This window comes from Agelaius tricolor, unplaced genomic scaffold (assembly GCF_023055355.1).
Source record: "Agelaius tricolor isolate 1412-34295 unplaced genomic scaffold, bAgeTri1.0.p SCAF_85, whole genome shotgun sequence".
NCBI lineage: Eukaryota > Metazoa > Chordata > Aves > Passeriformes > Icteridae > Agelaius > Agelaius tricolor.
Window position 1 is genome coordinate 686,819 of NW_027269345.1, and position 11,076 is coordinate 697,894.

The following is an 11,076-nucleotide window of genomic DNA, read 5'->3' on the forward strand; positions in this document are numbered from 1 at the left end:
TTGTAGCGGCTCCTCTGGTGGCTCTGCGGTGCTGACGGCCGCAGGGTAATTAGCAAAGGTTAATTAGTGGTTAATCCCTTTTAATCCCTTTCCTCTGGAGCTCCACCAGCCGCAAAATCCCCAGGGCAAAAATCCTTTATTTACAAACCTCCAACTCCTCACCGCCCTCCTCCTCCTCCTCCTCCTCTTCCTCCTCCTCCTCCAGCATCCCCGAGCAGCTCCAGGCGCTCCTTGGAGCTCCTCCGTGGTTTGGGGTCCGCTCTCCCCTCTCTGCTCCTTGGAGCTCCTCCGCTCTCCCCTCCCTGTGTAGCTCCACGAGCTCCTTGGAGCTCCTCCGCTCTCCCCTCCATGTGGAACTCCACCAGCCGCAGCTCCACGGCTCGGTGCCTGCTCTCCCTTCCCCCTGGAGCTCCTCCAGCCCGCACCCTCAGGGCGAAATCTTTTATTTCCAAACCTCCGCGCCGCCTCCGAGCCTCGGAGCTCCTCCAGTTCCTCACCGCCCTCCTCCTCCATCTCCAAGCAGCTCCGGGTGCTCCTTGGAGCTCCTCCGCTCTCCTCTCCTTGTGGAGCTCCACGGGTTCCTTGGAGCTCTTCCACTCTCGTCTCCTTGCGGAGCTCCACGGGCTCCTTGGAGCTCCTCTGCTCTCCTCTCCTTGTGGAGCTCCACGGGCTCCTTGGAGCTCCTCTGCTCTCCTCTCCTTGCGGAGCTCCACGGGCTCCTTGGAGCTCCTCTGCTCTCCTCTCCTAGCGGAGCTCCACGGGCTCCTTGGAGCTCCTCCGCTCTCCTCTCCTTGTGGAGCTCCAGGCTCTCCTTGGAGCTCCTCTGCTCTCCTCTCCTTGCGGAGCTCCACGGGCTCCTTGGAGCTCCTCTGCTCTCCTCTCCTTGTGGAGCTCCACGGGCTCCTTGGAGCTCCTCCGCTCTCCTCTCCTTGTGGAGCTCCACGGGTTCCTTGGAGCTCCTCCGCTCTCCTCTCCTTGTGGAGCTCCACGGGCTCCTTGGAGCTCTTCCACTCTCGTCTCCTTGCGGAGCTCCACGGGCTCCTTGGAGCTCCTCTGCTCTCCTCTCCTTGTGGAGCTCCATGGGTTCCTTGGAGCTCCTCCGCTCTCCTCTCCTTGTGGAGCTCCACGGGCTCCTTGGAGCTCTTCCACTCTCGTCTCCTTGCGGAGCTCCACGGGCTCCTTGGAGCTCCTCTGCTCTCCTCTCCTTGTGGAGCTCCACGGGTTCCTTGGAGCTCCTCCGCTCTCCTCTCCTTGTGGAGCTCCACGGGTTCCTTGGAGCTCTTCCACTCTCGTCTCCTTGTGGAGCTCCACGGGCTCCTTGGAGCTCCTCCGCTCTCCCTTCCCCCTGGAGCTCCACAGGCTCCTTGGAGCTCCTCTGCTCTCCTCTCCTTGCGGAGCTCCACGGGCTCCTTGGAGCTCCTCTGCTCTCCCTCCCCCCTGGAGCTCCACCAGCCGCACCCTCAGGGTAAAATCCTTTATTTACAAACCTCCAACTCCTCCTCCTCCTCCATCCCCGATCACCTCCAGGCGCTCCTTGGAGCTCCTCCGCGGCTCGGGGCCGGCCCTGCGCTCCCTCTGCAGCTCCGCCAGGCGCAGCCTCAGCCGCTGCTCGCGGCGTTTCCCGGCCTGGAGCTGCCTCTGGGCTTTGTCCAGCGCGTCCAGCGCGGCCTCGGCGCGGCGCTTCCAGAGCAGGGCGCTGCCCACCTGGTAGCTGTGCTCGCTCTGGATGTACGAGCCGGCCCGGGGCGGCAGTCGCAGCATGAACAGCGACGGCGACGGCGGCGCCGGCGGTGCCGGGGGTCCCGCGGGGGTCGGGGGCGCTCCCTCGGGCAGGGCCGGGGTGGTGGCGGCCGCTCCGTCGCCCGTGGCCACCAGGAGGGTCTCTGGGATGGAGCCCGAAGGGCCGGGCAGGGCCGGGACCCCGCCGTGGGTGCCGGCCGGGGGCGGGCCGGGGTCTTTGGAGTCTCGCGGGAAGCAGGAGACGTCCGAGGGGACCGGGGGGGGCGGCGGGGCTGGGGGGGGGGTCGCGTCTGTGGGGAGAGGGGAGAGGGGGGTCAGTCTGGAGAGAGAGCCCCAAAAATAGCCCCGGAGAGACACCAAAATGCCCCTGGAAATAGCCCCGAAATAATCCTGGAGAGACCCCAAATAACCCCAGAGAGATCCCAAAATAGCATCGGAGAGACCTTCAAAATATTCCCGGGGAAACCCCCAAAATACTCCCGGAGAGACCCCAAAATATCATCGGAGAGACCCCAAAATATCCCCGGAGAGAGCCCCAAAATTATCCCCGGAGAGACTCCCAAAATACTCCTAAGAGACCCCAAAATATTCCTGGAGAGACTCCCCCAAAATACCATCAGAGAGACCCCCCAAATACTCCCAGAGAGACCCCAAAATTATCACCGGAGAGACCCACAAAATAGCCCCGGAGAGACCCCAAAATACCCGTGGAGAGACCCCCAAAATAGCCCTGGAGACACCCCCAAAAACATCCCTGGAGAGACCCCAAAATTATCCCCGGAGAGCCCCCAAATACCCCCAGAGAGGCCCCAAAATTATCACTGGAGAGACGACAAAAATATCCCTGGAGAGACCCCAAATACCATCAGACAGAGCCCCAAAATACCCGTGGAGAGACCCCAAAATAGCCCCGGAAAGACCCCAAAAATATTCCCGGAAAGACCCCAAAATAGCATCAGAGAGACCCCAAAATAGCCCCGGAGAGACCCCAGAATTATCCTCGGAAAGACACCAAAAATATCCCTGGAGAGACCCTAAAATACCCCCAGAGAGACCCCAAAAATAGCCCCGGAAAGACCCCAAAATACCCGTGGAGAGACCCCCAAAATAGCCCTGGAGACACCCCCAAAATATCCCTGGAGAGACCCCAGAATTATCCCCAGAAAGACCCCAAAATTATCACTGGAGAGACCCCAAAATAGCTCCGGAAAGACCCCAAAAATATTCCCGGAAAGACCCCAAAATAGCATCAAAGAGACCCCAAAAAAGCCCCGGAGAAACCCCCCAAAACAGCCCCAGAGAGACCCCAAAATAGCCCCAGAGAGACCCCAAAATACCCACGGAGAGAGCCCCAAAAACATCCCTGGGGAGACCCCAAAATAGCCCCAGAGAGATCCCAAAACAGCATCAGAGAGACCCCAAAATAGCCCCGGAAAGACCCCAAAAATATTCCCAGAGAGACCCCAAAATATCCCCGGAGAGACCCCAAAATACCCACGGAGAGAGCCCCGAAATACCCACGGAAACACCCCCAAAATATCCCTGAAGTGACCCCAGAATTATCCCCAGAGAGACCCCAAAATACCCATGGAGAAACCCCAAAATCTCCCTGGAGAGACCCCCAAAATAGCCCCAGAAAGACCCCAAAATAGCCCCGGAAAGACCCCAAAATAGCCCTGGAGACACCCCCAAAATTATCTCCAGAGAGACCCCAAAACAGCCCCAGAGAGACCCCAAAAAAGCCCCGGAGAAACCCCCCCCCAAAACACCCACGGAGAGACCCCAAAATACCCAAAATACCCACGGAGAGACCCCAAAATAGCCCTGGAGAGACCCCAAAAGGGGGTGGGGCGTCCCAGGAGTGGGAGGGGCCAAGGGGAATTCGGGGAGGGTCCCAGAGGGGGAGGGGCCAGGGGGAATTGGGGGTGGGGACTCAGGGGTGGGAGGGGCCAGGGGGAATTGGGGGAGGGTCCCAGAGGAGTGGGAGGGGCCAGGGGGAATTGGGGGTGGGGCCAGGGGAATTGGGGGTGGGGTCCCAGGAGTGGGAGGGGCCAGGGGGAATTGGGGGGAGGGGTCTCAGGGTGGGAGGAGCCAGGGGGAATTGGGGGTGGGGTCTCAGGGGTGGGAGGGACCAGGGGGAATTGGGGGTGGGGCGTCCCAGGAGTGGGAGGGGTCAGGGGGAATTGGGGGTGGGGTCTCAGGAGTGGGAGGGGCCAGGGGGAATTGGGGGGAGGGGTCCCAGAGGGGGAGGGGCCAGGGGGAATTGGGGGTGGGGTCTCAGGGGTGGGAGGGGCCAGGAGGAATTGGGGGTGGGGTCTCAGGGTGGGAGGGGCCAGGGGGAATTGGGGGTGGGGTCTCATGGTGGGAGGGGCCAGGGGGAATTGGGGTGGGGGGTCCCAGAGGGGGAGGGGCCAGGGGGAATTGGGGGAGGGGTCTCAGGGGTGGGAGGGGTCAGGGGGAATTGGGGGTGGGGTCTCAGGGGTGGGAGGGGCCAGGAGGAATTGGGGGGAGGGGCCCAGAAGGGGAGGGGCCAAGGGGAATTGGGGGTGGGGTCTCAGGGGTGGGAGGGGCCAGGAGGAATTGGGGTGGGGTCTCAGCGTGGGAGGGGCCAGGGGGAATTGGGGGTGGGGTCTCAGGGGTGGGAGGGGCCAGGGGGAATTGGGGGTGGGGTCTCAGGGGTGGGTGGGGCCAGGGGAATTGGGGGTGGGGTCTCAGGGGTGGGAGGGGCCAAGGGGAATTGGGGGGGGGTCAAGAAAAATGGGGGGGGGGAAACGGGGATCCCACAGGGCCCGGCCATACTGGGATGAACTGGGGAGCCCCGAGCCCCCCAAAACCCCCTAAAATCCCCCCAAAATCCCCCAAAATTCCCCCAAAACCCCCCCAAAATCCCCCCAAAATTCCCCAAAATTCCCCCAAAAATCCCCCCAAAATCCCCCCAAAATCCCCCCAAAATTCCCCAAAATCCCCCCAAACCCCTCAAAATCCCCCCAAAATTCCCCAAAATTTCCCCCAAAATTCCAAAAATTCCCCAAAATTCCCCAAAATTCCCCAAAATCCCCCCAAAATCCCCCCCCTCGCTCACCTCCACCTGCGGGCGCCCCGCGGGGGTCTCGGGGGGTCCCGATCCGGGGGGGGCTTGGGGGGCCGGGGGGGCCGGGAGGGGCCGGGGGCGAACACGGTGGGCACGGCCCCCTCCTTCAGGCGGTGATAACCACTGGGAAACGGGGGGAAAACGGGGTCAGGGGCACCCCAAAACACCCCAAAATACCCCAAAAATACCTGGGGGACCCCAAAATACCTGGGGAGACCCTAAAATACCTGGGGGGACCCCAAAATACCTGGGGAGACCCCAAAATGGGGGTGAACACGGTGGGCACAGCCCCCTCCTTCAGGCGGTGATAACCACTGGGAAACGGGGGGAAAACGGGGTCAGGGGCACCCCAAAACACCCCAAAACACCCCAAAAATACCTGGGGGACCCCAAAATACCCGGGGGGACCCCAAAATACCTGGGGAGACCCCAAAATGGGGGATCAGGGGCACCCCAAAAACCTGGGGGGGGGGGGGTCAGGGGATTCCTAAAAATGGGGGGAGACCATGAAATACTTGGGGGGAGTCCTGGAATACCTGGGGGGACCCCAAAAACCGGGGGGACCCCAAAAACCTGGGGGGGACCCCAAAAACTGGGGGGACCCCAACACCTTTTAAAGGAGACCCTGAAATACCTGGGGGGGTCCTGGAATACCTGGGGGGGACCCCAAAAACCTGGGGGGACCCCAACACCTGGGAGGGGCTCCAAAAACCTGGGGGGGACCCCAAAACCTTTTAAAGGAGACCCTGAAATACCTGGGGGGCCCTGAAATACCTGGGGGGGTCCTGGAATACCTGGGGGGGACCCCAAAAACCTGGGGGACCCCAAAAATACCTGGGGGGACCCCAACACCTGGGAGGGGCTCCAAAAACCTGGGGGGGACCCCAAAAACCTGGGGGGATCCCAAAAACTGGGGGGACCCCAAAAACCTGGGGGGAGAACCTGAAATCGCTGGGGGTTTCCCCCACCTGGAGCCCCCCAAACTCACCTGGAGCCCCCCCCAAACTCACCTGGGGCCCCCCCAAACTCACCTGGAGCTCCCCCCAAACTCACCTGGAGCCCCCAGGACACAACAGTGACCCCAGGACTCAGCTGTGACACCTGTACACACCTGTACACACCTGTGCACACCTGTACACGCCTGTGCACACCTGTACATACCTGTACACACCTGTGCACACCTATGACACACCTGCACAAACCTGTTATCACACCTGTACACACCTGTGACATAACTGTACACACCTGTGCACACTGAGCACACCTGTGCACACCTGTATACACCTGTGCACACATCTGTACACAGCTGCACACACACCTGCACACATACCTGCACACACACCTGCACACACCTGTACACACCTGCACACACCTGCACACACACCTGTTATCACACCTGTTATCACACCTGTGCACAACTGTACACACACCTGTACACACACCTGTACACACACCTGTACACACACCTGTTATCACACCTGTACACACACCTGTACCTCCCTGCACACACACACACCTGCACACACACACCTGTTATCACACCTGTTATCACACCTGTTATCACACCTGTGTGCACACCTGCACACACCTGTACACACACCTGTACACACACCTGTTATCACACCTGTGCACACCTGTACACTCACCTGTTATCACACCTGTACCCCCCCTGCACACACACCTGTACACACACACACCTGTTATCACACCTGTTATCACACCTGTACCCCCCCCGCACACATACACCTGCACACACACCTGTACACACACACCTGCACACACACACCTGTTATCACACCTGTACACACACCTGTTATCACACCTGTTATCACACCTGCACCCCCCTGTACCCCCCTGCACACACACACCTGTTATCACACCTGTACACACACCTGTTATCACACCTGTTATCACACCTGTACACACCCCTGTACCCCCCTGCACACACACACCTGTTATCACACCTGTACACACACCTGTTATCACACCTGTTATCACACCTGTACACACACCTGTATCCCCCCACATGCACACACCTGTTATCACACCTGTTATCACACCCGTTATCACCCCTGTACCCCCCCGCACGCACACACCTGTTATCACACCTGTGTACACACCTGTGTACACACCTGTTATCACACCTGCACACACACCTGTACCCCCCTGCACACACACACCTGTACACACACCTGTACACACACACCTGTACCCCCCCTGCACACGCACACCTGTTATCACACCCGTTATCACACCTGTACCCCCCCCGCACACATACACCTGCACACACACCTGTTATCACACCTGTGCACACCTGTTATCACACCTGTACCCCCCGCACACATACACCTGCACACACACCTGTACACACGTGCACACACACACCTGTACACACCTGTACACCCCCTATACACACCTGTACACACACACCTGTACACACCTGTACCCCCCCTGCACACACACACCTGTTATCACACCTGTACTCCCCCTGCACACACACCTGTTATCACACCTGTACACACCTGCACACACACCTGCACACACACCTGTTATCACACCTGTTATCACACCCGTTATCACACCTGTTATCACACGTGTACACAATGTACACACCTGTACACACCTGTGACACCTGTGACACAACTGTACACACCTGTACACACACCTGCACACACACCTGTACACACCTGTACACACCTGCACACACACCTGTTATCACACCTGTACACACACCTGTACCCCCTGCACACACCTGTACACACACCTGTACACCCCTGCACGCACACCTGTACACACACCTGTACCCCCCCTGCACACACACCTGTTATCACACCTGTGCACACCTGCACACACACCTGTACCCCCCTGCACACACACCTGTTATCACACCCGTTATCACACCCGCACACACCTGCACCCCCCTGCACACACACCTGTTATCACACCTGTACACACACCTGTACACACACCTGTTATCACACCTGTTATCACACCTGTACACACACCTGTTATCACACCTGTACACACACCTGTACACACACCTGTTATCACACCTGTGCACACCTGTGCACACCTGTTATCACACCTGTTATCACACCCGTTATCACACCTGTACCCCCCTGCACACACACCTGTACACATACCTGTACCCCCCCTGCACACACACCTGTTATCACACCTGTACACACCTGTTATCACACCTGTACACCCCCCCGCACACACACACCTGTACACACACCTGTACCCCCCCCGCACATGCACACACCTGTTATCACACCTGCACACACCTGTTATCACATCTGTGCACACCTGTTATCACACCTGTTATCACACCTGTACACACCCCTGTACCCCCCTGCACACACACACCTGTTATCACACCTGTACACACACCTGTTATCACACCTGTGCACACCTGTACACACACCTGTACACACACCTGTTATCACACCCGTTATCACACCTGTACCCCCCCCGCACGCACACACCTGTTATCACACCCGTTATCACACCTGTTATCACACCTGTTATCACACCTGTACCCCCCTGCACACACACCTGTTATCACACCTGTACACACACCTGTACACACCCCTGTACCCCCCTGCACACACACACCTGTTATCACACCCGTTATCACACCTGTACCCCCCTGCACACACACCTGTTATCACACCTGTACACACACCTGTACACACACCTGTACACACACCTGTACCCCCCTGCACACACACACCTGTTATCACACCTGTACACACCCCTGTACCCCCCTGTACACACACCTGTGTACACACCTGTACACACACCTGTACACACACACACCTGTACCCCCCCTGCACACGCACCTGTAGCCCACGAGCTCGAAGCAGGTGCTCTCGAAGTGCTGGGAGCAGAAGTAGATGTACTTGGAGCTGGGGTCCCAGCGCCCGCCCCCGGACGGGTCCCGGCGACGGCTGTTCTCCAACCACTGGGCACGGCGGGGATCGTCACGGCGGGGCAGCCTGGGGACACCAATGGGGACAGTGAGGGGACATTGGGGACACTGGGGACAGCAATGGGGACATTGTACAGGGACATTGGGGACTGTGCCCGCCGGCTGTTCTCCAACCACTGGGCACGGTGGGGATCGTCACGGCGGGGTAACCTGGGGACAGTGACATTGGGGACATTAATGGGGACATTGGGGACATTGTATAGGGACATTGTACGGGGACATTGGGGACTGCGCCTGACAGGGGCTGTCCCACCACAGCAGCGTGGGGACAACAGGGGACATTAATGGGGACACTGAGGGGACACTGGGGACACTGAGGGGACACTGAGGACATTGGGGATGTTGAGAGCATTGGGGACATCGGGGACATCAGGGACTGAGCCTGCTGGGGGTTGTCCTGCTGTGGCAGCCTGGGGACACCAACGGGGACATTGGGGACACTGAGGGGTCATGGGAGACATGAGGACACTGGGGACACTGAGGGGACACTGAGGGGACATCGGGGACTGTCCCCACCAAGGGCCATCCCGCCACGACAGCCTGGGTACACCAATGGGGACATCAATGGGGACATTGAGGGGACATGGCATGGGGACACTGGGGACTGTGCCCGACAGGGGTCGTCACGCTGCAGCAGCCTGGGGACACCAATGGGGACAATAATGGGGACATTGAGGGGACATCAATGGGAACATTGGGACAGCAACAGGGACATGAGGACATTGGGGACACTGGGGACACGGGGACACGGGGACATGGACAGAGACACAGGGACAGGGACCGGCCATTCCTGGGGGGTGACACCGGTGACAGGGGGACACAGGAGTGGGAGAGGACACAAGAGGATGGGGACACGGGGAGACACAGGAAGGACGCAGGTGGCACACAGGTGGCACACAGATCACACACAGGTGGCACACAGGTGACATGGGTGACACACAGGTGACACAGGTGACAGTAGGTGACACACAGGTGACAGTAGGTGACACAGGGGGCACACAGGTGAGCTGTGAGGACTGAGCCTTCCCCCCCTCCCCGCGCACCTGGGAATGGAACGGTCCAGCCGGGCCCTTACAGGGGGACAGGGCCGAACCATCCCTCAAACAGGGGGGGACAGACACACCTGGGACACACCTGGGACAGCCCATTGCTGAAATGGGGGGGGACAGACACACCTGGGACAGCCCATTCCTGACAGGGGGTGACACCTGGGACAGCCCATTGCTGAAATGTGGGGGGACAGACACACCTGGGACACACCTGGGACAGCCCAGACACACCTGGGACAGCCCATTGCTGACGGGGGGTGACACCTGGGACAGCCCATTCCTGCCTGAGGAGGGGGTGACAGCTGGGACAGCCCATTTTTAAAGGGGGGTGTGACAGCTGGGACAGGCCATTCCTGAGGGGGGCGGTGTGACACCTGTGCCAGCCGTTGCTAAGGGCAGGTGACACCTGGGACAGCCCATTGTTAAAGGAAGGGGGGGGGGGGGGCTGACACCTGGGACAGCCCATTGCAGAGGGCGAGGTGACAGCGGTGACAGGAGGGGGATCACGGAGGTGACAGCGGTGACAGGAAGGCGGGCACGGTTGCGGGGGAGGCTCGGGGGTGTGGGGGTGTCCCCTCGCTGCCCTCACCGGTGGAAGGAGATGCCTCTGCCGCGAGTGTCGCGGGTGTCGCGGGTGCAGCAGCCGGCGGCGGAGCAGTGCCGGGGCATCTGCGGGTACAGGGGTGTCACTGGGCTCCCCAAAACCCCTGGACACCCCCAAAACCCCCTCAGTGTCACCTCCAAACCCCCTCAGTGTCACCCCCAAACCCCCTCAGTGTCACCTCCGCCCCTCCTCCCTCAGCGCGGCCCTGCCCCCCCCACCCCCTCACGCAGGGCCTGCCCCGCTCTCCCCGCTCAACGGGCCTGACATCCCCCCAGAACGGCCTGACCCGCCTCCCCACACCCCCTCCCGTCCCGTTCCGCCGTTTTTTCCCGCTTTTTGCCCGTTCTTCCCCGGTTTTGCCCCGTTTTCGCCCCCCCTTTCCCGGCCCCACCTCGGCGCTCCCATCCCGCCGCCGCCGCCGCGGCCTCCCCGGAAGTCTCGCGAGAACTCGCGGGGGCCGCGAGAACGGCGGCCGCCGAGGCCGCGCCTCATTTGCATGCCGCGTTGTGATTGGTCGGATGAGCCGCGCCTCCGGCTCATTAGCTATGCGAGCCACGCCCCCTCCCCCGCGTGCGCGCCGCGCCCCCTCCCGACAGAT

The 11,076-nt window shown here is 60.4% G+C and overlaps 1 protein-coding gene and 1 long non-coding RNA gene across 4 annotated transcripts; both read right to left on the reverse strand.

The window, feature by feature from the left end:
- Window positions 1–191: 191 nt before the first annotated feature.
- Window positions 192–11,000, reverse strand: THAP7 (THAP domain containing 7). 3 transcript variants are annotated; one of them, XM_071418368.1, is made up of 5 exons: window positions 10,870–11,000; window positions 10,464–10,543; window positions 8,677–8,832; window positions 4,823–4,954; window positions 195–2,030 (listed from the first exon to the last, which is right to left on the reverse strand). In XM_071418368.1, exons 2-5 carry the CDS (start codon window positions 10,541–10,543, stop codon window positions 494–496), a joined length of 1,905 nt encoding a protein of 634 aa, XP_071274469.1. In that variant the 5' UTR covers window positions 10,870–11,000; the 3' UTR covers window positions 195–493. The 3 variants fall into 3 exon arrangements, with proteins under 3 accessions (XP_071274470.1, XP_071274469.1, XP_071274471.1); XM_071418369.1 differs by lacking the exons at window positions 10,464–10,543; window positions 10,870–11,000 and adding an exon at window positions 10,327–10,439 and having other exon boundaries at window positions 192–2,030; XM_071418370.1 differs by lacking the exon at window positions 4,823–4,954 and having other exon boundaries at window positions 1,461–2,059; window positions 10,870–10,999.
- On the reverse strand, window positions 5,152–8,256 carry LOC139585577 (uncharacterized). Its single transcript, XR_011677119.1, has 3 exons — window positions 8,237–8,256; window positions 6,174–6,203; window positions 5,152–6,012 (listed from the first exon to the last, which is right to left on the reverse strand). It is a non-coding gene; the product is annotated as an uncharacterized lncRNA (long non-coding RNA).
- Window positions 11,001–11,076: the final 76 nt, after the last annotated feature.

Bases quoted from the DNA above. Each gene is read 5' to 3' on its own strand.
- THAP7 (XM_071418368.1), bottom strand. From the start codon at position 10,543: ATGCCCCGGCACTGCTCCGCCGCCGGCTGCTGCACCCGCGACACCCGC. The intron at 8,833-10,463 runs GTGAGGGCAGCG...TGGTGTCCCCAG, and splicing joins AGAGGCATCTCCTTCCACCG to GCTGCCCCGCCGTGACGATC. The intron at 4,955-8,676 runs GTGCGTGTGCAG...CCCGTTTCCCAG, and splicing joins TTCGAGCTCGTGGGCTACAG to TGGTTATCACCGCCTGAAGG.